The sequence below is a fragment of the Drosophila virilis genome, chromosome 3 (genome assembly GCF_030788295.1).
Source record: "Drosophila virilis strain 15010-1051.87 chromosome 3, Dvir_AGI_RSII-ME, whole genome shotgun sequence".
Lineage (NCBI taxonomy): Eukaryota > Metazoa > Arthropoda > Insecta > Diptera > Drosophilidae > Drosophila > Drosophila virilis.
This window is the reverse complement of record NC_091545.1, coordinates 4,806,828-4,832,998: the sequence shown is the minus strand read 5'-3', so window position 1 is coordinate 4,832,998 and position 26,171 is coordinate 4,806,828. Positions and strand designations below refer to the sequence as shown.

Below are 26,171 nucleotides of genomic sequence, written 5' to 3'. Positions count from 1 at the left end.
GCTGACTCTCGATAGACTTTTAGTGCGTATATCGATACGCTGCAATTGTTTTTGTTTTTGCAGTTGTTGTTATCAGATGTTTTGATATGATATCAGATCAGCTACTGCCACAGCCTTTTGCCAGCGAAATGTAATGCGAAGTTAGCGAAAATGCAATTGTAAACAATTCCAATTCCGAATGCATTGCAACATGACCGATGCGGATGTGGCCTTCTCGAGCTTCTACGGCACCGTGGGCAGCCAGGTGAGCACTTTGCCAGTTGTTTCTTGTTGCAAGTGTGTGTGTGTGTGTGCATGTGTGCGTGTGTGAGTGAGTGTTAGTTGATCTCGCCATGCGTCCGTTGTTGTTGTTGTTGTTTTGCTGCAGCTACAGCACGCCGAGCTGTCGCTATCAACGCCCATACACGCCCTGGAGCACGACAATTTCACCGGCTTATTCGACGATGACCCCTCCGCCCTGCTAAGCATTCCACTGGCAACGACAACAGCCGCGACGACGCACAAGAGCACCACTGGAATCGGCGAGGCCAGCTGCATACCCTTTGTGCAGATACACACAACCGATCTGCAGCAGCAGCCGGAGTCGAGCCGCAGTTATCGCAATGGCTTTCGACGCAAGACGGCGGAGATTAAGTCGGAGGCGGAGCTCATCAAGTCGGAGCTGGCCGAGGCGGCTGCCAAGGATCGCAGCAATGCCACGCCCACGCCGCCCACAGCCAAGACAATTGCCAGCGAGAACTGCACGGATTTGCCGCTGAACAAGTGTCCCAGCTGCCCGTTTCTCAGTCTCAGTCAACTGAAGACACAGACGCACATCAGCAGCTGCTTTGGCATCGATGCACAGCGCCGCCTTCAGTGTCCAGGTTAGTGTGCCAATAAATTCCGAACACAGCAAACCTTTATCCCTTATCCTTGCAGGCTGCGCGAATGTATTCTACAATTTGGACGTGCTCAATTTGCATCTCAGCGCTGATCATCAGCTGGAGCCGCGCGAGATTTCCACGCTGCTGCTCAAGTTGACTGACAAAACCGGCGAACCGTCTGCCAAGAAGCCGCAACAGGCGCAGTCACAGAGCCAGCCGCTGCCGCCAAAAAGCCGCATTTTCATCAAAAACGTGGACTGCCTGCGAGAACCGCATCGCGAGCCGGATGTGAATCAACTGCCAGATTTCTTGCCCTTGTTGACGGCGTCGTCAGATGGCAATATTTTAGATCTGCTCGATGATGTGGACGACGCGAACGATTGCTCCAATCAGCAGCAACAGGATCTACAACAAATGGCACCAATCGTCCAAAAGCCGGCCGTACAAAAGATATCCATTAAGAGCGTCGATGTGCTGCGGGAGCCGGCGCTGCTGCCCTTTGATTTTCCGATGCCCAGTGCTGGAGCGGAACAGCAGCAGCTGCCGTCGCTGCCCGCGCTGATGATGAGCAACAATATGGTGTTGGGTGCGGAGGCAGAGAAGCCGCGCCAGCCGAAGATCTATATACGCAATGTGGACATATTGAAGGAGCCGATGCTGCTGCCCGGCATGGGCTTCAGCGGTGCGCCCGCCTCGACTGTGCCCAATCCGGCCGAGGTGTTCAATGCCGAAACTCTGCTAACGCCAACGGGTCCGGTTGTTCCGTTGCCCGGCTTTGAACCGGCCCTGGCGCCGCTGGCCAGCATGTGCAGCGAGGCGTTCAATTTTGACTCTGTGCTCAGCGGTGCAGGCACCGCCAGCAGCAGCAGCAGCCACAACTTTAGCGCTCTGGATCTGGACTTTGGCGTGGAGTTTGAGCAAAGCGTGCAGTTGGTAACCGAGCCCACGCCACCGCCAGCCCAAGATCAGCATTTGCTAGCCGGCGAGCAGCTGGCGGAGCTGGCAGCAATGCCAACGTCAGACGAGCTTCACACGCAGCTGGACAAATATCTGCCTGTGGCTGCAGCCAGCACAGCAGCAGCAACAACAACGACGACGAGCACGACCAAGCAGAAGATCTTCATCAAGAACGTGGACATACTGAAAGCGCCGCAGCGTGGCACGCTGCACTTGCGCACCGTGGATGAGCTGAATCTGATGAATCGCAACGAGGTGGAGCATTTGATTGTGCCCAATCGTGAACTGGAGCTGCCAACAAATCCCGCTGCCGTCACGCTGGAGCCGTCGCTGGTTGATTTCCCACAGCAGCAGCCGGCGGCACCGCCACCAGCACCGTTGAGCTATGATGATAACTACGATTTGGCTGAGGATCTAGAGGGCTGGCCCTGGATAGATGAGGCGGGCATGGCAGCCACTGACGCGAATCAGGAGGGATCCGCACAGCTGGAGTTGCCGCACAATGCCGAGGATATTCTGATTAAAGATTTTCCACAGCTCTATGCGCAGCAGCCGCCCAGCGCGGACACTGTGCCGCCCCTGGTGCCGGTCACTGGCTCACCCGATGCGACGGCAGCCAGTCCCGCTGCGCCTGCAGACAATCTCTGCGGTCTGCCTGTGCCGCCTTTGGTGCCGCTGGCTGGCGAGTCCACGGTGACGACCGCGCCCGTGCCCGCGACCAATCAAACTGGCAACGACAAGCCAGCTCGCATCTATGTGGCCAACAATTTGCTGCCCGCTGCTGTCGAGCAGCAGCCGCCGGCTGGCGGCACCTCGGTGCGCGGCCGTCCCTATGGCGCCAAGCAGGCGGGTCAGGCCAAGCGGCGGCCCGCACAGGGCACAGCTCAGCCGCCCGAGGGCGGCAAATGCACTGTGGAGGGCTGCATGTTTCGGTTCAAGTCACCAGCGACGCTGGAGTATCATGGTCGTTGTCATAATGGCGCACTCGGGTCAGCGCAGCCGATGATCTGTCCGGAGTGCAGGTCGACGCAGTTCAGCAATTGGAACTGCCTGCACACGCATCTCTGGCGCACGCACGCGATTGACATGGAGCTCTACTGCTGTCAGCTGTGCAGCTTCAAGACGCCCATCTATTCGCGGCTGGTGAACACCCATGCCAAGATCCATTCCGAGGAGCGCAACTACAAGTGCGAGCAGTGCGGCAAGGGATTCAAGAACACCAAACAGCTGAAGAACCATCGACGGCTGCATCGCACCCAGGGCCTGGGCATGGCCAAGCCAAACCACAGCGAACAGCAGCCGATTCCAATGCTTCCGGTGCTCCATCGCTGCGAGGACTGCGGCGCCGCCTTCAAGCATCGCAAGACTCTGCGCGAGCATCTGTGCAAGCAGCGCAACGAGCAGCCGCAATGCCCCACCTGCCAGGTAAGCACAAGCTTCAAATAATCGAATCTGATTGAATAGCTGATTGACTGAACGACTGACTGATTGATGCTCAACTTAAGAGTCCAGGATGTAAAAGCTAGGAAGCTGCAGTGTTCTTGTGATATATGCGTGATTTCCACCCACAAGTGTGGAATATAGGTGGAACAAAAATTATTAACTTTTATTGGTTATATATCCGATTCTCTTCAGACTTATTTCTAAATATTCTTGTGATAGTTTATTTAAGACATATTTCACGCCTCTTGTAGTATCCGGATTTTGGGGAATTCCATCCGTAAGTGTGGAAAATTGGTGAACTGGTTTTACATCCGCTTCTCAAGAAACTCATTCTTAATGACTTCGTTAAATCTATGCACAAATTCTTTTTATTGGTTATACATTTATTTATTTATTTATTCGTTATTTTTGCAGCGCGTCTTCAGCTCGAAGAGCAGCCTGAAGCTGCACATGCGCAGCCACCAGGCGAACAAGCGCTTCAAGTGCGACAAGTGCGAGTACGAGGCGAATGACCACAATGCCTTTCGGCGTCATCTGGCCACCCATCGGGAGCCGAAGCGCTATGCGTGTCCACATTGTGACTTCCGCGCCATACAGAGCACCGCCTATCGGGTAGGTCCATAATCGAACACGCCAGTTATATATGTAGCTATACATGAATTGCTTGCCTTTGCAGATACATCTGCAGAAAGTGCATCCGGAGCTGGAGCTGTCCACCATCATATACAAATGCAATGTGTGCAAATTTTCCAGCGTCAATCACGGCCTGCTGCTGGTCCATCAGGCCAAATATCATGCTGCGCCCGTCGAGCCCACAAAGATCAAAGTGAAAAGCAGCCTCCTGCTCGCACATTCCACAGCAAATGCCAGAGAGCAGCCGGAGTTGCCAAATAACGCTCAAAATGTCTAGGCATATCATATCATATATGTCTATTAAGAATCCGGATAGACATATATAATATATTTTTTACAAAAGCAACACACAAAGTGCTGGCGCCGCGGGTTGGTCACAAGCTGAGTGTAGCTTATAGAACTTTTTATACCAAACTTATATAAATATACATATATATATCAACTTTATATATATATATATATATTGACCAATGTTAGTTTTGTCCAAAAACTTGTTAAATCTTTTCAAACGAAGCGATCTATGCTTGACATCTACTCATGTTGACTCTAAAACTGACAAAAAATATTTAATTGCCAACAAAGTTTGCAAAGATTCAATTGGCTTCGGAGTACCTCGAAGATTGTACGTTTCTATACTATATAATATATAAAAAAATATACGAATGTCAACATTTTTTAAGTAAACTCTTACAGCAATTGCCATTTATAATTGCAACGTGTACATATTTCATATTCTTAAATGTATATAACGTGGTGTTGTTATTGTAAATATGTATATCAAATCAACAAAAAAAAAGAGAAGAAATACCTTTTAAATTTTATACAAATTGTTAAAAAATTTAAAACAATTTAATATTTAAGCAACTTTTTACCAAAATATAAATATAAAGATAATGATAATGTAAGCATATTTTCGGCACGCCGAAGTTTTAATGCAATTGTAGACTTTTTGCCTCTTGACGATCTTTCCTATATGATATAGTGATCCGATGTTGTTAAGATTCTGCATATATATAATGAAAATATCATGATATCTTAAACAAGGTGAACCTACTCTTAGACTGATTGTTCTTATGGCAACTATATGATATATTAATCCGTTCCATTACGATTCCAGCATATGTTCTGTCTGCAATGGAACAACGGACCTTTGGAAAGTTTCAGAAGGATACATTTTATATTGTGAGACAAGTTCGCATAGAAACAGACAAACAAAGGCTGATCTGGAGAATATATACTTTATGGTATCGGAGATAAATCTTTCGATGCGTAACATATGAAATGGAGAAATAATAACGCTCTCTTCGATTCAAGCTCTTTACTTAGGCTTCAGGAGTTTCCAAAAATTGGTAAGCCTTGTTATAAGCTCAATTCCTGAACTATTACTCTGCATTAAATATACAAGACCGATTTGCGGAGTTTTATTTTGAATGCAAGTCAGCATCACTTTGCAGAATTATATTTAATATCGCATCATATTTCACATAAAGTTATGATATACGTCAAGATTTTGGAACAGAAATAGAACAGAAATAACAGCAAAACTCAATTTGCGACTAATTCCTCACGTAGACTATATACCTGAATTAGATAGTCTGATGTATATTAAAAGTTCAACTGAATAATTTAAAAAAATTCCATTTTGCATTCAAAAAATTTAGCTGATTTCTTTTACCCTGTAACTACATTCGGATATCTTACAGCTAAGCTTTATAGGTAGACTTTATCATCATTTATTTTTTGAAATATGTACGAAATATCTGCTTTATGGGATTCTTTGTCTGCAAGAGCTAAGGAGGAAAGGTTATATATATTTATAGATTTTTGGTCATGTCTAGCAAAAAGATCTAATGTGATCTCATCTCATGCCATCTGCAGCTGTGGATTTCTGCTAATTTCCAATAGTCTTAGCAGAGGTCCTTCGAATATTGGGTTGCAATACAAAGGACTTGTGCTAACACTGCTGGATATCAACAGCGCAAGTAGCCAAATTGCCCAAATTTTTTATTTTTAATAAGCTATTATCTATACTAACAAATTAAAACTTACCTTTGGCGAAGATCGAAATCACAGATTTTGCATTTAATTGGACTGGACGGCAACTTAACGCAATCTACCACAAGATCTACTTCTATAAAATAAAATAGATGGTCAATTTATATGTTTGTTTATTCAATTAATTTTATAATAATTACAGTCAATTATTTAGAGTACAGTCTAAATATAGCCTAGTATATGTGCCAATGCATTTCAATTTAAAGTGCCCGACAGAAAGATACCCTGAACCATGGCGGAAATACCCTTACGAACGATCCAGCTTCCTCTACATTCTATATATATATTGTATTCTATATATTTTTGTTATATTCTATATATATCTTCTATTATATATATATATATATATAAATATTCATATATTATCGGGCAACAAGACGAAGATGGTTCAGAGTATTCCATAGTCGGGCACTCCCGACGCTCACCTGCAGTTCTTTTGCAATTAAATCTAATTTGCATAAAAATCACTTTGCGGAAATTTTCTGTGAAATATTTTTAATCGAACTTGCGGATAGTTCAAATCCAGAAACATGCGGCTGTCACTTGCGCTAACGGGCCTAATTATAGAGTTTGTAGTTGCCCAAATACCAGGATGCGATTACTTCGTCACTGTGGACCTCTCGCATAGCTCCAAGCTGCCCAGCGGCTCGTTTCAGTACAAAGGGCTGAGCAGACTGGAGAATATGACTGAGATATTGGCAGATGGGGAGATTTTTGTGCTCTACTCACACACACCACATTAAAGCTGAGGCGTCTTTCAGATCGGTGAGCTTCCTCTTTCAAAATTAATCAAATTTATCTAAGGCACAGGCAGATGCAAAGGCAATAAGAGTAGAGACAGCCCGTTGAAAGAATTTTCGTCGAACTAACAGGCGGCAAATCAACGCCCGCAAAAAGCGTATAATTTTTTGTTTGTGAATTAAATTTATGATTCTATTATATTGTTCTATTCTTACCAAAGGAAATAACGATAACAATTATAGCTGATATTAATATAAATGGGATTTAAATACTTATTTATTCTATTGTTTTTCTCAGCCAAACAGAATATCATTCTACATCCACAATTTTCCAGGCATTCATTTTTTTATTTTCGTTAATTTCCATTAATTTTATGTTTAAGTCCCATTAATATTTAAAGTCCTTTGACATCAAAAAAATAACATCGTTCTTTAATTTTTTTTATTAAAACAAAACCCATATTCTGAATTAAATTAAAAAATAATTTCTGTTGAATGGAAAAAACCCACCGCAAAATAACAGCTGTGCACATGTGCAGCATAATGCAAACATATCAACCTTCATTTCATTTCAATTCATTTAATTAAATAAAGTAGTAAGGTATTCCATTCAGCATTTAAATTTAGCTCCTTTTTCGCATTCATTGTCTAAAATCTGGCACAGCTGGCATTAAATTAATGAATTCTGGGCATATTACGATTTGCCATATCGATTTGCTATATAAGCGCTCATCTTTTCGGTTGTAAATCAGTTCGAATTCAACAGAGTTTAACAATCTTCAACCTTCAACATGAAATTCATTTTGATCTTGGCTTGCCTGGCGCTCTTCGTGGCCCACACCCAGGCCCAGAGAAGGCCCCCCGTACGACCTCCCACAAGACCTCCCACAAGAGGACCCCCAAGCTCTTGCCGTGGCGCCGTTTCAGGTAAGAAATTGTCAAAGTCCTCTTATATTTTATAATTCTAGATGTCAATCCACTCTCATTCCACAGCTAACCGACAGGCTTGCACAGGCGGTAAAAACGAAGGAAATTCCAATGGCCGCCAGTGCCCCGCCAATGCCAATAGGGAGATGTGGTGGTACGACAGCAGGAGCCGATCCTGCAAGAAGATGTCCTACAAGGGATGCGGCGGCAACAACAATCGCTATTGCACTCGCAAAGCCTGCGAGACCAAGTGCAGGCGTCGCACCGAATAATCCACAGAAAAGGTTGAATCTGAACGATGAATATTAAAATAAATTAGCTGGATATTGCATTTTAAATGAAAACGTCATTTCGTGGTATCAATGTTAAATGTAAAATTGTATTCGAGTCTTGCTGTCTACTTGGCGCTTCGTCCACGACATCACGACATCCAAAGAACTAGCCTTAGATTGAAGCCTACTTGTTCAGACTAAGTCTCGGATTTTTCACACTTGGAAAATTGTTCGAAAATGCATTCCCCATGTGAGTACTACTTTAGTTTGAAGCGAGAAAGTAAGAATATTTTCGGCACGCCGAAGAATTAATACTCTTGTAGACGTTTGCCTTACGGTTTTGCAGGTATTTGTTAATCACGCAGCTTCCAAATGCTGAGTTTAATGAAAATATCTTGGAAAACAGTATTTTGCATATATATATTTTATTTTTTTTTTTGACATATAAGAACCTGCTTCTCCACTGATCGTTCATCTGGCTTCTGGACAGCGATGATGAAAAAGAAGCCAGTTGAAAAGCCAGGCTAATGCGTCACATTCAAATCTACAGGCTTTACTCTTTATACTCATTATATTGTCTTTGGTTATCAACACGACTGTTGATGCTGATCTATACTCTATATACTTTATAGGGTCAAAGACATCTTCTTCCATACGTAACACATTTCCCGACAACAGTTCGAATAGTCCGCGTCGTTTTATAGTACAGTATAACGAGACGTTTGTCGGACTAGATGCATTTATTTCAATTTTGGGGAATGCCCGAAAGCAGGCAATATATATTTATTGGTAGGCATGCATGGCTTCTTTTTATAGAGGGCTATTACAATTGTCTAATGAAATTGAGACATCCTCGAACCTATTAAGTATATAGAATCTAGATGAGCATCAATAGTAGAGTTTATTTATAGAAGATAGTTTCGGCCCCATAAGGTATTTATATTCTAGACCAAAGTCGGCATTTATTGTTTTTACTGTGCTGCATAATTATGAACCACATCTTAACAAGATCCCACATATACTATAATTTATTGCACTTAAAAAATAATCGGGCAAAAAAGAGTTTTTGTGTGGAAAAATATACTCTTTTCCAAGATATTTTCATCAAACTCAGCATTTACGAGCTTCACTCTTTTAAAGTATCTGCATAGAGGACATGTCTAAAAGGGTATAACATATTCGGCGTGCCGAATTTTTATTCTGAGTAGATGTCGAGTCACAGCAGCTATAGACAAAGATTTAGGGAAACGGAGTATAAAAACTAAAGTTTTAAAGGTAAATCGATTTTATTTGAATATTCAATTTTCACAATATCTTTGGAGCATTAAAAGGGCCTGCACCTTCTCAGACAATCGCTTAGGGTGCAATAGCGATTGCTGTTGCCGCCACAGCCCCTGTAGGAGAGTCTCTGGCAGGTGCGACTGAGGTTGTCGTACCACCACATCTCCCTATTGGCATTCCTGGCGCAGATGGGCCGACTGACGAAGCCCTCGTCTCTGCGGCCAACGCAAATTGGCCGGTTAGCTACGGAGAAACAAACGCAAATGAATAAAAGGTAATTTTATGGATTACCAGGAGACATGTCCCAATTACTTACGAATACCGCGACAAGTGCTCCACTGTGCCTCGGAATGGGCCACATAGAGCACCAGACACGCCAGGATTATGATAAATTTCATTTTAAAGGAACTCGCTTCGACTTGAAACTGATTTAAAACTGAACATTCGAGCGTATATATAGCCAATCGATGAAACATATTGCAGCTCTTCCACAATGTGCTTCATAAATAGAATGAATACAAAACAATTAATGCGTCAGGTAAATATTAATTCTCATTCAATTTCCTCCCTATATCACGCATACGTTTTTATATTTTGCTGTCAAAGCCCCATTGTCTTATGTTGAGTACAAGCACAGATCATGAATATATTTATAAGAAGATATGCAACGAGAGTTTAGCAGAAGAACCGAAAATTACTCGAATCATTTAAATCAATTTTAATCCGAACCAGTTCTTCAAAAGAACAATGATTTGAATGTTTAAAACCCTCTCTATTCAAAAAAGTATTTTACCTAAGCTTAGTTTAAGTATATCAGAAAGATTCTAGAGAATGTTCCACATTTTGATTAGAAGGAAAAACAAAGCAAAAATAGAAGCCTTAATGAAAACCTAGGTTCGAGGATATAAAATTCATTCAGCCACGGCGAACCTTCCATCTCCTCTTCTTCCTCTTATAATTGCAATCGAAATCAATTGAAAGTAATTCAAAAAATATTTTAATTTAATAAAATATGTTTTCTAATTTACATTTCAATATGCAAATTGAATACATAAAAGTTGGTTTGTAGGCAATGTCGAATAGAAACAAGAGAGTTGATTAACACTAGGAAATGCAAATAGACTTTGGAGGAATAATCCTCCATTTGTTAGTGAATCGTATAAATATGCTAGGTGTATTATTAATTCGTAAGTTAGGTTGGGCGGGGGTTGGGATGCAGGGCTTGTACTTGTACTTATCGGGATCCGCTCGAAAGAAAAAGAAAGCAGAAAGCTGTTTCTTAAATAAAGTACAATACATTTTATCCGATAGATCCGATATTCCGAATGCTTTATTTACTCCCTTATCAAGAAATAACAGCAACATTCCATTTTTTTTTTTTTTAAATTGAATAAAGATGTAAATTCGTCAGCATCTAAATTTAGCTCCCTTTTCGCAATCATTGTTCAAAATCTGGCACAGCGCTCATTAAATTAATGAACTCTAGCCATATCTCTGACATATCGATTTGCTATATAAGAGCTCATCTTTTCAGTTGTTAATCAGTTCGAACTAAGCAGAGCTTAACAATCTTTAATCCACAACATGAAATTCATTCTGATCTTGGCTTGCCTGGCGCTCTTCGTGGCCCACACCCAGGCTCAGGCAAGACCACCCACAAGCCCGCCCACAAGAGCTTGCCGTGGCGGCATTACAGGTACGAAATTGTGAAAGTCATTGTATTCTTAAATAGTAGTACGAATAATTCACTCTTATTCCACAGGTAATCGACAGGTTTGCGAGGGCCGCAAAAATGAGGGTTCCACTGGTCGCAATTGCTCGAGCAATGCCAATAAGGACATGTGGTGGTACGACAGCACCAGCCGATCCTGCAAGAAGTTGTCCTACAAGGGCTGCGGCGGCAACAACAATCGCCATTGCACTCGCCAGGCCTGCGAAGCCAAGTGCAGCAGTCGTACCTTGTATTGAAAATGGTAACAGAATGAACCCGAAATATGAGTATTGAAATAAACTAACTGAATATTGCATTATAAGTGAGAATGCCATTTTTTTGGCAGTCATTTTTTATTAATGTCAAAAATCGTTCAACATGAATAACTAAAGTAAATGTGAGTGGGTAGCGCCCGACTAGTAGATATCCTTTCAAAAAACAACACAGATGCAGATACTTTATGCAGCGACTGTGCCTCTTCTTGCCTCAACAAACTTCGGTATGTATTGTCCGATCTGTATTTAATTTATTCTTGTTTTTTTATATTTTGCGAAAAATTAAATATTTCTATTGTATATCTAATCTGTATCTTAGTTTAAAGCTTATAGTTCTTATGATATTAGATAGGGTGTGGCTAATACATATGTAAGTAGGATCGTTTGTATACTAAATGCCGGAATATTTTGATAGACATCGTTTCCAAGGCAGCTATATGATATAGTAGTCAGATTTTAATTAGATAAGGTAGAACTAGATATATATAAAATATATACTTTATGGGCATAGATATTTATCCCAAGTGTTAGAGCGTATTATTTGACAATTATAATACCCTCTTCAAGGGTTTAAAAACGTTATCCGAAAATCTACTTAGATAGCTATTTATCGAGATATGTATAATATGTAAGAACCTTTTTCAGCGTAAGGGATTCGATATAGTCATGTCCGTCTGTCTGTCTGTTTCTATGCGAACTAGTCCCTCTGTTTTAAAGCTTTCTTTTTGAAACTTTGCAGAAGTCCCAAACAGTCAAAACCAGCTGGATTGGACCATTATATCATATAGCTGCTATAGGAACGATCGATCAAAAATTAAGTTGTATGAAAAAACATTTTGTTTTACAAGATGTCTTGACCAAGCTCGGCATTTATTAGTTTTACTATATTTCTCATATATAGGCAAAATCCTATTAAGATCGGACCACTATATCATATGGCTGCCATAGGAACGATTGCTCGGTTTATCAAGATATTTTCACCAAACTCGGCTTTAATTATTTTCCCTGTGCTTCTTCGATACGGGCAAAGCCCTATAAGCATTATCAAAAGGTTCAGTCTGCAAGGGTATGAGATCATCGGCGTGCCGAAGATAGCTTTTCTTTCTCGTTGCTTAAAAACCCGCATAAGTATGTTACAAAAACCTTTGTAGAGCTAACATTTTGTTTAATTTTGTTTAATGGAAAAAAACCCCATTTAAAAATAACATCTGTGCATATAATGGAAATATGTTGACCGCAATTTCATTCAGAATTTTAATTTAGCATTGTATTCATTGCCCGCCTTCTGGAACAGCTGTCGGGAAATCAATCCATTTATTTTTGGCATTTATTTATTACATAAAGCGTTCAAATTTTCAGTTTTAATTCGATTCAAGCTGAGCAAAGTTTTAAAGTCAGCTTCAAGATGAAATTCGTTCTGATCTTGGCTTGCCTGGCGCTCTTTGTGGCCCATTCTCAGGCCCAGGTGGACGATTGTCCTGGGTCTGTTTATGGTAAGTCACTTTAGTTGTTCTTTAGAATTTAATATAATACAATTTCTACTCCACAGGACCCCGACAATCTTGCGCAGGCGGTAAAAATGAGGGCAATTCACGTACTCGCCAATGTCGCAGATATTACAATAATAATATGTGGTATTACGACAGCCGCAGTCGATCCTGCAAGAACATGATCTACCGGGGCTGTGCGGGCAACGATAATCGATATTGCACTCGACAATCTTGCGAGAGGAAGTGTGTGCGTCGCACCTAAGGCCAACGAAATTTTCCCATTTAAATGGAATTATGAATATTGGAATAAATGACATAAATGTTGCAATATGACAGAAAACAAACTCAGGTAAAGTCAAAGTAAAAGAATTCTATTTGATCTAAGTAATACAAATCGTAAGCATAATCAATCTAGCTGGATAATATAACTTTAGCTAAGACAAAGTTCTGATATTTCCAGTAGGGAGAACTTAAGAGTCTTAACAAGAGTTCTAATTCGTGGCATATGCTGTCTTTGCACGAACTTACATTAACATATTGCGTGCGCCTATAATTCTCAACTTGTTTAGGAAAAGTTCTACAATAGCAAAAGAGAATAGCCTCTACTTGGGATTGAGATATATATCAAAGAAAGACTTGCCAGAAAGCTGACTCATAATCGAAATACAAAATAGTCAAAAAAGAATTTTGCTGATAATCAAAATACAATACATTTCAGACAATGTATACCATAGACTCGATAAATCGAATGATTTACTTACTCCCTTTGCAAAAAATAAGCTGTGCAAACATATCGACCTTCATTCCATGGTTTGCGTGCTGCAGTCCTTATTCTAATCAGAATTTATCTTACTCCATCAGGAGAATCTCAATTACGTATTTTCACATCTAACATTTACATTTATATTGCGAGCGCCTATAATTCTCAACTAGTTAACGGAAAGTTCTACTGAAAGCTGGCTTCTCTCAAGGCAACTATCCAATGGAATTGGGCTTTCCCCTTTCCACTGACACCTATTTAATAGATGACGTAAACTGGCCAAGCAATTTGTCAGCTTGCTCGAGCGATTACCGAATATGGTAAATAATAGTAATTAAATAATCAAACACTTTAAAGGATTATTTATTTAAATGTGGGCTGGCAAGTAGCTCACGCAATGCTCTCTCGCCTTATATAAGGCATTGTTGGTTAGACTTGGAATTCCAATTGAAAAATGAAAAAGTTACTGCGAGCTATTCAACGCCTTCTGCCCTCAAATGCGTCCGAGGGCCGAATTGGTTCTATCGAGTTGAACCTGTGGCTGGCGCACCTGGTGGGTCTGCCACTGTTGGGCCTGAAGCGGGAGACGCCGCGGCAGCAGATGAGCATCATAATCTTTGGATCCCTGGTTCTGTTCGCAATGCTTGGCTATGTCTTTTTCGAGTTATACGATCTGTATCTCAATTGGCATGACTTGGACGCGTTCACACAAAACGTCGTCTTATCCTTGACACATGTTGTCTTCTTGCTAAAGGTAAGCTTTTGTTAACCAGACTAGGGAATTTAGTAAAATGTGAAAGTTAAAATTAAAAAAAAATAATCCCTTAATAACTAATTTTAGGCCTGCAACACCTGCTATCACTACGGATGCCTAAAGGATGTTATTCTCAGGCTAAGCAGCATCACTCGTCGATGTGTTCTTTCCGAGCAGCAAATGGAGACATTTCAAAGGGCGGAACTGAAGGGCAAGTTGGCAAATCTCATATACTTTAATCTGGTCCTGTTGCCGGGCGCAATGGCCGTTGTTTATATACTGATCGGTTAGTGGGTTTTTATATATTTATTTATTTTTTAATATCACGGCAATCATTTGAACTCAGCTCCAGAGGATTTCGCTGGCAATCGTTTTCCGTATCGCGCCGAGATGCCCGAATTCCTGCCGCACATTCTACAATCCCTGTACAAGGGACTGAGTGTTGCTCTTTTGGCGCTGGAAACTTCGACGATTGACTATCTGAACATATCGCTGATGGGCCAGATATGTATGCACTTAAAGGTACTCAACCTGGCCTTCGATGAGCTGCGTCCGTCTAGCAGGGAGCAGCCCAAGATAGATCCCTACAGCTGGCTCGTGGCCATTGTGAAATATCACTGCGAGCTGATCGTGTAAGGAGTTAATGATCATTTTTGGGATTATGCATATTATATATATATATTTGTCAAATTCCAGCTTGCGACAGCGGGTGGAGCGCATCTTTAATCTGCCAGTCATGCTGCAGTTCGTCAGCTCCGTGGTAATTGTCGCCATGACCGCATTCCAGGTAATTGTCATTGGCGACGGCTCGAAGAGCTCCATTATTATGAACCTGTTGCTCTGCTGTGTGCTCTGTCAATTGTTCTTGTATTGCTATTTCGGCAACGAGGTCTACGAGCAGGTACTCTATATACCTATACCATATATACCTGTGTAATATATATCTTTCCGTCTAGAGCAAGACGCTGCCTACTTCTGGGTTTGGCTGCAATTGGCCCGGGCTCGACAGGAAGTGTAAACAAACTTTGTTGATTTTCATGATAAACGCGGAACGTCCCTTTCGTTTTACGGCTGGCGGCTTTATGGATCTCACTCTGCCCAGTTTCACGTATATCATAAGCAAGTCCTATTCCATTGTGGCCGTGCTCAGGCAAATGTACAGCAGGTCCTAGACATCATTCAATCGAACAAGCGTGTACTCAAACCCAACATGTTATCATGTAACTATCAACCAATCATACCCAACATGTAATCACATAATTATCCACTATTAATTTCTCATAATTTTCCCCCAGTTATTCACACCTCATTCACATCGCATGTCGCAGGTGTCGGAAAACGTGTCATTAGCTCATTAGGCAACTGTTTCCTATACCCTCTACCCATATGCACAACGATTGGAAGTACAAAAGGTTGTTCTGTTCTGTAACTCTGCGTCTTAAAAGATCGGTTTGTATTCTATTTCGATTTCCTTTTACATATACAGTAGAACGATGATAATATTTAATAATATTTTGCTCACATCATAATGCTTGACTATTTAAACCAAGTAGTTTGTCGAGATATTGTATAAAGAACACATTTTTTCATACAAGAACCTCATTTTCGACCGATTGTTCCCATGGGTATTATATATATTGTTCTATAATACTTATATGGAGCACATAAAAGTACATAAGCACATTTTATGATAGATTAAAGAACCTCTCTCTCGCACCCAAGAGTCAGGGGAGAGAACGAGAGCGAGAGAGAGAGAGAGAGAGAGAGAGAGAGTGGCGAAAAAAGCGGCTCAAGAGCTTGTAGACTGCGAAAAATAACCCAAGCGTGTCAATTGTGCGAATCGATGGGTGGATCGTGTGAATCGCGTGGTTCATGTGGATCGCGTGGATCGAGTATGCGTTCGAGCTACTCGTTGAGTAAGAAATATGTTGAATATTCTGTAGATACGCTTAACATGTGGCTCGTCGTAGAGGACGAAGACGAAGAGTATATATATGTACATATGTTTGCTGGTATGTGCAAAGCAATAATTGTATGGGATATTCACATATTCACATAAATACATACGTATGCATGTATTTTATTGAATTTTGAGCACAAGAACACATTGTACGCAGTGTTGCCATTTATTGAGAACCAAAAAAGCTAGATCTGCTCAAAAAAAAAATCGCAAATCAGTCAAAGCTGAACAAAATGCTGAAATTTTAAAGATATTTTTTGTTTGATATTTTAATAAAAAGTAATAGAGTATACAACAAATTCAAGGACTCGCTAATGCCGACTAAATGCAAATAATTACTGTTTGTAAACTTGGCATCACCCATATTTTTTTGCAGATCCTCACAGAAATGAGGAGCCAAGGCATTTTTTAATATATTTTTTGTGCATTTGTCATCGAATAGCATAGCATACAAGCTGATCAAATGATCCACTGGAGTGTTTTGGGCTATACCTCTTGCTCTACTGTTTTAGCTGGCCATGTCCAAAATTTATTTTGTGCATGTGCTTTTAAATCGGATAGCTTGGCCGTTATATTGCTTTTGCAATAGCTGCAATAAGACCATCTATCGTCAGTAATATCCTTGCCCAGCCAGCTTGTAGGCTCGGTACTTAACGCACTTTTTGCTTATAAACAGCTTTCGACATTTTGTTTTCCTTGCAATAATGATACCAACTTGGCTCATTGCAAGTTTAGATACATTTTTGTTAATATCAAATGATTTGATAAAAAAAAAAATCGAAAAGCAAGTTAATCTCATTTTTAAAAAGCCAGAATTCCCACTGCCCGCTGTTTCCCTTTTTTTGCCGCAGTCAGATTTTCAAAAACGCCAGATCTGACGGGAAAAAATCTAAATTGGCAACACTGATTGTATGTTAGTTAATGAAAAAAAGCAAGAGGAAGAGATCTCAGAAAAGAGAGAAAGAGAGAGAGAGAGAAAAACAAATAAAAAAAGCTTATGTGCCCAACCAGGGGATACCCTGCACTGTTTCTAACAACATTTAATGTTGAAAATTCTTGCAACAGCTAAAATAAGATACTTGATCTGTTTAATCTATTTTAAAAGCTGAAAGCTTACAACTTAAGTTATTTGCTCAAAACATATATATAAATAAGATTATCAGAAAGAAACTCGTACTTCACAGACACTAGGAGAATCGATCCTTAAAAAAGTTAAAATTTCTAGACCTTTAAGATGGTCAGTCGCCCATTGATGTTTAGCAAGAATATATTTTTTTTTCTGCCTGTTACCTACTTTTGTACAAAACATTATGCCCTTATTTTATATATGTACATACATATAGTTGAGGTGGGCTCAGACTATACAGCCAGAGACTGGAACTTATCTCTATGCATACTAAATATTTGCGCTTGAAAAACACGTTCTGATGCTTCGCACCAGGTATTAAGCGGGTATGTTCAGGTGTTTTTTACAACTGGCAACAAAAGTTACTGCTGCAAGTTTATTTTTCAAGGAACAACTAGCTTTGGTGAAAATTTAGACAAATATTTCTTAATATCAGCATATTTCTGAGTTTTTCTGTTATTTCTAGAGCTTTAAGCTTAACAATGCAAGCCATATTTCTAAAAGAGTATTTAACATTTGTTCAATCTATTAATATAATAGGCTATTTTTAACAGCTTTTAATTTGTTGTTCGACAACATTTAAATAACTTACCTAGGCCAACATGACAAATCATAATAAACAATCGTACCTGAAGTCGAGTCTGCGACTAACCTTCGTTTCTAGTCGGGTTTCTCTTTTTGCTCAATAGCAAACCCCGAATAAACTTTGTCTTCTACTTAATATATATATATATATATATGTGTGTGTGTGTGCGTATATCCGGAGTGATGTCATACGCCAAAGTAACGTCAAATTAAAGCAGCTCAGATAAACGTGCAAGTGTGTGTGTGCATGTGTGTGTGTGTGTATGTGGTATATAACAGTAAAAATTTCATGTATTTGTTGCTTACTCAATGTTTTTATTTGCATGGTTGGACCGTTCCTCATTTTAGTGCGAATCTCACTTATACCATTAAAAATTAGCACATATGTACATATATAGAGCGAGACTACCCAGTGAAAAGAGTTAAGGGGGATATATTTCAGCTAAAGATAAGATAACCAAAAATTCGATATTTTGCGTACTTTGTGCGCAGTCGAGTTTTAAACGAAAAAATAGTTAACAAATTTGTATTTCACGCAAAAAAGATGGTATCTTGTAGTCGTGCAGCTCAGCACAATTGACGCTCAAAATATTTGCCGCTCTGCGGGTATATTTGTAAAAGTTTGTCCATGTGTCGTTTAGTCTGGGCACTCTCGTTGACTCACCAAGAACATTGTGTCTTCTTTAAAAGGAGCTTAGCATGAAATCTGTAAGTTGAATATGGATATTTTTATACCAATTTGTATTTGCAGATGCCAAACGGCATGGTTCCTTTGCACAAAAAAGGATGCCCCAACTGTACCAAGTGAAAATGAAAGCTTCACTTTAATCAATTATTTCTGGAGATATAAGTAATTGAAATAAATTGAAATAATTACAAATAAAGCTCATAAACATAATTAATATATAAAATTCACAGCATATACACCTTGAAGCACTATAAAACGCAATTCGACGTATGGTAAAAGTACGTTCTGAATTTGCATTATGAAATATTAAAATATATATGTATATAAATAAATAAATGTTTGTTCTAAAAATAATTTTGATGCACAACTTTTGCGCATTTAAGTGAAAATCAAACAAAGTGCTTAAAGAGAGTAAATGAGAGCTAGAAAAACCTATTTAATAATTTAATTCAAAACATTCCCGGCATAGTTTTACTATGTAAATCATTCTCTATGAGAGTTTTAAACGAATTAAAATTAGTTATTTAAATTTGAATTAATATTAATATAATTAAATAGTTTCCCCTATAAACTAGCCGTAGATAATGTTAGATTTTTGTCTAGTCGATTAAGTAGCCATTGAGCTAGGTTGATTATTAAAATCTGGTAACTATTATACTCGCAGACAATATCTTTCAGGGACTTGTGCTAACACTGCTATTTCTAGAGATTGTAGCTGCCCAAATACCAGGATGCGATTACTTCGACACGGTGGACCTCTCGCATAGCCCCAAGCTCTCAAACGGCTCGTATCAGTACGAAGGGCTGGTCATACCGCCAGAGCAGACTGGGGAATATGACTTTGAGATATTGGCGGACGGAGAGAAGGAGTCAGTGCCCAGGCACCTGCGAGGATGTGCCTGTCGACTGGGCAGCTGTATACGGTTCTGTTGCCACAGGAATCTCTTTCTCGACAGGAATGAACGCACGTGCAGCGGAGATATTGCCAAGGCAGTTGACTATGATCCCTATGTGAACATAAGCCTGGCCAATGGCACTCAGGTGAGGAGGCACGTTCTGAAGGACTTTATCGTACAGCAAGATCTGCCTGTACCCTGTTCGGAACATTTCCATCTGGATGCGTTAAACGATGAATCTCATGGATGGACACTGATGGAGGTTTGATTGGCATCCAGTGCGAGATCCTTCTTTTAATAAATCTAAGCTTTTCTAGGATGGCAGGCTACTGCGTCATTTCGATCAGAAGTCCTTGTCGAAGCAGGAGTACTGCCTCCAACCGCATCCAATCAGTGCTGGCGACAACAAAACGGTCATCACGCTCGTGCCGCACAACTGCAACGACCCGCCGGAGAGTCAATTGCTGTACAATATACGTAAGCTAGAGAACAAAATAGCCGGGAGTACCCGACTAGGGATACCAAGAAACAACAGACTTGCAAAGGAATTAGGATATGAGTAGGTGTCAAGACGATATCTTCTTGATCAGATCACCGAACGCCGACTCTTAGAGATCCCGCCCAGAACCGTAAGCCGGCGTACTTCCAGTCTGACACCTGCTTGTGGCAGATGTGGCCCCATACTGTGGAAATATACCCTAAGCCCTCGGCTATCTACAGAAGAGAGAGTAAATGAGTAGAGCGTTAGACAAGCTGCACTCCCTTTACGCCTAACCCTTCCTTGACGGCAAGACGGTAGGAACCTTCTTTCAGAAGAGAGAGTAGACACTGTAGATCGCCAGCTGGATGGCCCTTTGGTCCTCCATAGTAACGAGTGTTCTGTAAAGAAGAAATCGTTCGAATAATATTGTTGAATTGATACTTGAAATGTGGCTTTGAATGGATTTACCTTATGCTTAATCTATCGCTGATCAGTTTCCAATATCCTTTGCAGTGCGACTGTTATCGATCATTTGTTTATTGTCAACGATCATCGTCTACCTGTTCATACCGAAGCTACGGAATCTACACGGCTGTTGCTTCACATGCTACATGGCCAGCCTGCTTATAGCATATGCATTACTCCTAGTCGATTCCTGGAAGGAGGACTGGTCGAAGTCAATGTGTCAGTTAAATGGTAAGAACTTAAATGAAAGAAACAGCTGAGTCTAAGCCTGAACTAGCCCAATAAGGAGTTGCCCAGAACCCAACGCCGAACTTTCCTTTAAATCATTCCAGCTTTCCTCTATAATATACTTGGATTTTTTTCAATTTTGTGGGGAGGTATCTAATAATTGAAAGATTTTGAATCTGTGTAAATCTTTAAAGAGTCTTCATACAAAATTTGTTGCATTCAGCTCTCAAAATCTCGGAGATAAAATGGATTTCGATCGTGGCAGGCAACAGAAGGTGCTACACTCAAAATATCAAGTAGCTCTACCTCTTAATTCCCACCTCATCTCCACATACTGATCTAGAATGACGGCTTTATCCATTCAATGGGTTCAGGCTCTACAATTCAATATTTTAAGCATTATATTTACTAAACAAACCTTACTACTGCAGGTTATGTGGGCTACTTTGCTGTCATGGCTAGCTTCCTTTGGCTGACCGTCATCAGTTTTGATCTGTGGAGCAGTTTCCGCAGCAACAACTACAATGTGCAACGATATACGCCCAGGTACCGATTCCTGATCTACAGCCTATATGCTTGGGGTGTTGCTGCTCTACTTACCCTAATTGTGATTATCGTCGATTATAAACTGGATGATAACGACGATGACGAACTTTTTTGGATGCCAGGAGTTGGGCTTTACAATTGTTGGGTTAAGAGTGAGTTGAGTACCCGAATTTATCGTCTGAATATCTTATCAATGTCTTTTCTCATAGCTCACGATTGGTCTGCGCTGCTCTATTTCCATGGTCCAATGGCTCTACAAATCCTTTTCAACATCATAATGTTTATACTGACTGTAAGATTTGCCATCTTTCATGGGGCTAAGTTTAAGAAATGTGTAAATTTTGGGAAGGATTTAGGACATAGAATTTATGCAGATACTTGATCAACAGCAAGAGTCGAGTAGGTAGACCCAAGTCTGCTAAAACTGACCGGATCGGACTACTATATCATAGAGTTGAAGAAAAACTTTTATGTTTACCAAGATAATCTCCCGATGTCCTTTGTTGATAACCTCAGATGGTATACTTCTGCTGTTCTTCTGCAGGCCATTCGCATTCTGGAGGTGAAGAGGGACTTGCAGAACGTTGCGGCACACGGGGAGCGTGAACAGCGACTCAATTCGGAAAGACAAACGTATGGAGCATGACAGATTCTAATCTAGATAATGGTCATAATGTCTTTTGATTAACTTATATAGATACACTCTGTTTATGCGACTGTTTGTCATTATGGGCGTGACCTGGACCTTTGAAATATTCGCGTATTTCGCACAAAATCAGAAGATACTCGAGAAAATCTTTTCATTCTTCGATTATATCAACTGTGCCCAGGGCGTCATCATATTCATCATGTTCGTGCTGAAGAGCAGCGTCTTGAGACTCATCTCGAATCGGTAAGTATCGACAGAGAGAAAGAGAGAGAAAGAGAGAGAGAGAGTGAGTGAGTGAGTGAGAAAGTTAGATATCATGAACATTTATAATTGGGCTCATCCATCCTTTTTTGGCAAAAGTATTCGGGGCATAGAATCGGCCGAAGATGGCAGCGACTCCGAAGAAGAAATCGCACTCCAAGACAGGAATGGAGCTGTCAATAAGATCGGTCCCAATATCCTGAATTAGGTAAAAACAATTGGTTATTCAATGTTGTCCTTGATGCACGCTGTTCATCTTGTGAATTTTCTTTTAAATTTGTGATACTAACCAATTTGCCTGCTTTTCTTGCTTCTGTGTTGTCTTTTTTGTGGTTTTGTGTTCGATTTCTTTTTATGCATTTTTTTAATTCTTCGGGTCAACTAACTAACGCACTGCATCCTCTTACAAATCATCTTGTGTCTGTATAATCTGTTCGTCATATATATGTATATTAAATATATACTTTCAGGCTAAACCAGGTCGATCAGAAAATGCAGAGCCATCGAATGAGCATATATCGTTTATCAAGAGCGGGAGGATCAGCTCGAAAATATTCGTAAAAGCCGCATTTATTTACTCTCAACCATTTTCGATTTATATATAGATCAATATGTCAGATCAAGTATTTTTATAACGCAAACTATATACTACTAACTATACAATATATATGCATTTAAATCGGTATATAGCATGATCATACCAGAATCCCCTTGAGTATTACTGTTGGCAAGGAGACCAAAGAGACCAAAGCTCGGAACCAGCCTCGCAATCGTTGGAAGTAAATGTTCATTTGTGAACAAGTTCATCGTGAACGATGATTGTCTCACGACATATCGATATATTTGCTTTGCATCAATTTGTTTTCTGCAACATTTTGTAAACATGTATACATGTCTATAAATATATTTTGGTAACTGCATCTGGCATTGACAGGGATTACGTAGGCATCGTTTAATATTAGGAAATCTCTAACTTTAAGCTACAAATAATAAACTATTTAAATTCTAATAAGCGTTCTCTTTACAGCCAGACGTAATGGACAGGCCGAGAGCATGAATGCACTTCGAATAATGTTCGTCTCAGATAGCACACCCTATGAAGGTAAGAAAGTACAACGGTTAAATGTGAGCGTTGGGGAACATGGAAATGTTATAATTTTGAAAATTAAAGCATTTCAAGTCGACTCGAAGGCCATGTTAATACAAGGCCCCATTGCATTAGTGATGGCCTCCTCGCGGTGTTCCCTGGGTATCGATATTTGTTTGCATATCGGTAGCTAATTCGAGCGGCGACCTCAAATCAAATGTAATACTTAAAGAGCTATCTTTATAGGTAAAACCGTTTGTTCCGACTGATTGGCTGACGATTTTACCAGGATATGGATGCCTAAAAAAATGCTAGCCGTAATTGTGGAAAGATCGCGAAACACGTTTGTATGAAACTTTTTGTTGACCATCTGATTTGGGTTTAAATTGGTTTTAAATTATTTTTTTTAAAGTTTATTTGATACGTTTTTATTTTAGAGGAAATAGTCAAAATTATTATTATTTTTTATCTTTTTAATTCATTATGTATATTAATTTGCTTATCTTAGCCTGTTTTTCTTCCTATGGTTCTTATTGAATCGACAGAAGAAGTGTTACAAATGCCTACTTTGGAAATTAACCTAGGTTTAATAATAAGTAATGAATGAATTTCAATATTCATATTTAACATATCACATTTAACATTCCACTAATGTACGGGATTGGGACTTTTGCGATTGTTGTTGCCAGCGCAGCCCTTGTAGGCCATCTTCCTGCAGAGGTGGGTATCGATGTGGTAATATCACATTGCATTATTCGCATTCCTGCGGCACTGCCGGAACAGTTCAGGGCCTGCCATTATGCCGCCAAAACAGACCTGTTGGTTAACTTTAGCATAAAAGTCAAATATTAAACCAATTATAATGCAGGACGAATCTCTTAACAGGAACAGAGCCTCGGCAATGGTTCGTCTGGGCTTGAGTGTGGGCCACAATGAGAGTTTACAAAAGCCACGATTTATCAGATCTATTGCAATTACCACACGTTTGCTAACAGCTAATATTTCGATTTTATTCGTTTTTTCTTTTTTGTTCTTTGCAAATTTTTTAAATCATGGCCACAGATGCGTTTGCAGTTGAATCGAAAGTTTTCCTCAAACTTTTACAATTGCAACAGAAAAAAAACTGTTCGAATCTGAATTTATACTCAGCACCCTGATAAGGGCCTCTGTTGTAAAATCTCTTCAAAGTTCCAAGTTGTGGAACAGCTGTCGCGTTTGGGGTCTGGCACTACCTGCAGAGTCTCTTATCGATTGGCTATATATGCGCTGCAAATGTTCAGTTGAAAGTCAGTTCAGATCGAGCTGAGTTTAGTGAGTTTCTTCAAAATGAAATTCTTTCTAATCCTGGCTGGCCTGGCTTTCTATGTGGCCCACACTGGCATACAGGCGATGGTCTGTCGTGGTGGTGTTGCAGGTAACCAATTGTGGCACGTCCTCTGCACGGCCAGAAATGATGCGGGGCATTAACAACTTCTTAACCCTCTACAGATAGCCAACCAGTTTGCATAGGCGGCAAAAGCGAAGGACACGCCAATGAGACCGTCTGCTACGGGAATGCGAATATATATATGTGGTGGTACGATACCAGGAGCCGATCCTGCAAGAGACTCTCCTACAACGGCTGCGGCGGCAACAAGAATCGCTTCTGCACCAAAAGCCTCTGCAAGAGCAAGTGCAGGCGCAATGAGAGAGCAGCAGTGCAAGTTCCAGTAACTGAATACGGAATATGGAATTGATGCGCTTCGTTCCACTTACAATTCCAATTACAATTCTAATTTGAACTGATCTTGAAATTATTTATTCTGATAGGAGCTTTCTTTGTTAGGATTTTCTCATTTGTCGCTGAGGCAGGCTTGATAGTTTATTTCGAATTTCAATTTCACAAATTTCATATTTGTTTATATTATTAGTTAAACGCTTAAGATATTGTTATATGATAATCAACAAAGGGTTGCTTAATTCTATGAAAAGTACTTCGATATGCTCTTAAATGGGATACTTTTGGAGCTTTATGTTAAATAGTCTTCAAGCTTGGGGCTTGCCGTTGCCCAACATTTGTTTTCATTAGGGTAGTCTGTTAAAAGCATAATTATCTAATTTTCAATTAATTGTTAAGTCTATAACATTTTTAACATATTCCTAAACCGAACACGTGAACTGGACCTTCAACTGAAACATGAATTGGTATAAAACTGAAATACAGCTAGAGAATCTGCTTTAACAAAGTTGTTCTTTTTATATAGAGTGTATTTTCAGGTCTACACTTTAACATCGGGATTAAGTACAATTATATGAACCCTAAATGTGTGCTGCTATTTCAAAAAAAAAAAAAGTACCCCGCCTTAAACAATGTGAAAGTAAGTGAGCAGTTTGTTTTGTCCGCCACTGTATAAATTGAAAGTCTTCAACCGAGTCACATCAAAACTTTCTGTTAAGCTTGTGCGGCGGAAGCTTTTTGTGCAACTTAACAGCGCAGCTGCTGTTATCTAACAGCTGCAGACAATTGCCCAAGCAAATGCTCAGTTGCAGTGAATTGGCCAAACAAGAAGTTCGGCAGCGGTTAAACAAACGCAAAGAGAATTTAATTAAGTGAAAATACGTTGGGTTCAAACCTTCAACTTTATATGTGTCAAAGATAATTGAAAAACTAAAAGTTAAGTGAGTGCGCGCAAGAAGTTCACATCATATTTTTAATCAACTCGTTTAAATATTTGAGCAAACTATCTTAACGTTAAGATCGCTAATTGGCAACTAATTAAACTGTGGCGCCCATAAGTATTCGGACATCTGTTCGGGAATCCGCTCTCCAGCCAACGAGAGTGTCAAGGTCAGTTTCTTTTGGTTATGTTTCTTATTCGCTTTGGCATCCAGCGCAATGTGATCTTCAATTTGGGGGAAGCCTTGGATGCCTGGCGAGCGATTAAAATGTGATTTTTATGATCGAGCGACCGAGAGAGCTGCCCACAAGTTTTATATATATTTTTGTATTATTTGCCGAGTCTTTGACAATATATACATATGTAGTTGCCGGCACTTGA

General features: G+C 40.2%; 8 protein-coding genes and 1 long non-coding RNA gene across 12 annotated transcripts; 7 read left to right on the top strand and 2 right to left on the bottom strand.

The window, feature by feature from the left end:
• The first annotated feature begins 53 nt into the window (after nt 1-53).
• On the top strand, nt 54-7,962 carry LOC6622705 (uncharacterized). The gene is made up of 6 exons (XM_002046426.4): nt 54-244; nt 368-863; nt 919-3,245; nt 3,678-3,875; nt 3,940-7,618; nt 7,685-7,962. The coding sequence occupies exons 1-5, from the start codon at nt 179-181 to the stop codon at nt 4,171-4,173; spliced, it is 3,321 nt and encodes a 1,106-aa protein (XP_002046462.2). The 5' UTR covers nt 54-178; the 3' UTR covers nt 4,174-7,618; nt 7,685-7,962.
• On the top strand, nt 7,483-7,890 carry LOC138911016 (kunitz-type serine protease inhibitor A-like). Its single transcript, XM_070207842.1, has 2 exons — nt 7,483-7,618; nt 7,685-7,890. Exons 1-2 carry the CDS (start codon nt 7,483-7,485, stop codon nt 7,888-7,890), a joined length of 342 nt encoding a protein of 113 aa, XP_070063943.1.
• A 1,195-nt stretch (nt 7,963-9,157) lies between the features above and the next one.
• LOC6622730 (kunitz-type kappaPI-theraphotoxin-Hs1e) lies at nt 9,158-9,648 on the bottom strand. Its single transcript, XM_002046424.3, has 2 exons — nt 9,488-9,648; nt 9,158-9,414 (listed from the first exon to the last, which is right to left on the bottom strand). The coding sequence occupies exons 1-2, from the start codon at nt 9,645-9,647 to the stop codon at nt 9,215-9,217; spliced, it is 360 nt and encodes a 119-aa protein (XP_002046460.2). The 5' UTR covers nt 9,648; the 3' UTR covers nt 9,158-9,214.
• Nucleotides 9,649-10,708: 1,060 nt separating this feature from the next.
• On the top strand, nt 10,709-11,204 carry LOC6622674 (papilin). Its single transcript, XM_002046423.3, has 2 exons — nt 10,709-10,867; nt 10,934-11,204. The coding sequence occupies exons 1-2, from the start codon at nt 10,756-10,758 to the stop codon at nt 11,137-11,139; spliced, it is 318 nt and encodes a 105-aa protein (XP_002046459.1). The 5' UTR covers nt 10,709-10,755; the 3' UTR covers nt 11,140-11,204.
• Nucleotides 11,205-12,492: 1,288 nt separating this feature from the next.
• On the top strand, nt 12,493-12,991 carry LOC6622683 (kappaPI-actitoxin-Avd3c). Its single transcript, XM_002046422.4, has 2 exons — nt 12,493-12,650; nt 12,707-12,991. The coding sequence occupies exons 1-2, from the start codon at nt 12,563-12,565 to the stop codon at nt 12,907-12,909; spliced, it is 291 nt and encodes a 96-aa protein (XP_002046458.1). The 5' UTR covers nt 12,493-12,562; the 3' UTR covers nt 12,910-12,991.
• A 150-nt stretch (nt 12,992-13,141) lies between these two features.
• On the top strand, nt 13,142-19,308 carry LOC26530400 (odorant receptor 2a). 3 transcript variants are annotated; one of them, XM_070208285.1, is made up of 8 exons: nt 13,142-13,727; nt 13,797-14,161; nt 14,249-14,447; nt 14,508-14,793; nt 14,858-15,062; nt 15,118-15,381; nt 15,457-15,610; nt 18,584-19,084. In XM_070208285.1, exons 2-6 carry the CDS (start codon nt 13,862-13,864, stop codon nt 15,331-15,333), a joined length of 1,206 nt encoding a protein of 401 aa, XP_070064386.1. In that variant the 5' UTR covers nt 13,142-13,727; nt 13,797-13,861; the 3' UTR covers nt 15,334-15,381; nt 15,457-15,610; nt 18,584-19,084. The 3 variants fall into 3 exon arrangements, with proteins under 3 accessions (XP_070064386.1, XP_070064387.1, XP_015031592.2); XM_070208286.1 differs by having other exon boundaries at nt 13,142-14,161; nt 18,584-18,682; nt 18,751-19,084; XM_015176106.3 differs by lacking the exon at nt 18,584-19,084 and adding an exon at nt 19,185-19,308 and having other exon boundaries at nt 13,142-14,161.
• mth (methuselah) lies at nt 18,417-22,966 on the top strand. 2 transcript variants are annotated; one of them, XM_032434306.2, is made up of 10 exons: nt 18,417-18,540; nt 19,199-19,678; nt 19,734-19,893; nt 20,411-20,593; nt 21,022-21,288; nt 21,346-21,428; nt 21,681-21,769; nt 21,834-22,028; nt 22,146-22,254; nt 22,517-22,966. In XM_032434306.2, exons 1-9 carry the CDS (start codon nt 18,532-18,534, stop codon nt 22,252-22,254), a joined length of 1,575 nt encoding a protein of 524 aa, XP_032290197.1. In that variant the 5' UTR covers nt 18,417-18,531; the 3' UTR covers nt 22,517-22,966. The 2 variants fall into 2 exon arrangements, with proteins under 2 accessions (XP_032290197.1, XP_032290198.1); XM_032434307.2 differs by lacking the exon at nt 22,146-22,254.
• LOC138911095 (uncharacterized) lies at nt 21,091-21,692 on the bottom strand. Its single transcript, XR_011416403.1, has 2 exons — nt 21,615-21,692; nt 21,091-21,453 (listed from the first exon to the last, which is right to left on the bottom strand). It is a non-coding gene; the product is annotated as an uncharacterized lncRNA (long non-coding RNA).
• Nucleotides 22,967-23,499: 533 nt separating the features above from the next.
• Nucleotides 23,500-25,357, top strand: LOC6622694 (chymotrypsin inhibitor SCI-I). The gene is made up of 2 exons (XM_002046420.4): nt 23,500-24,547; nt 24,622-25,357. The coding sequence occupies exons 1-2, from the start codon at nt 24,460-24,462 to the stop codon at nt 24,867-24,869; spliced, it is 336 nt and encodes a 111-aa protein (XP_002046456.1). The 5' UTR covers nt 23,500-24,459; the 3' UTR covers nt 24,870-25,357.
• Nucleotides 25,358-26,171: the final 814 nt, after the last annotated feature.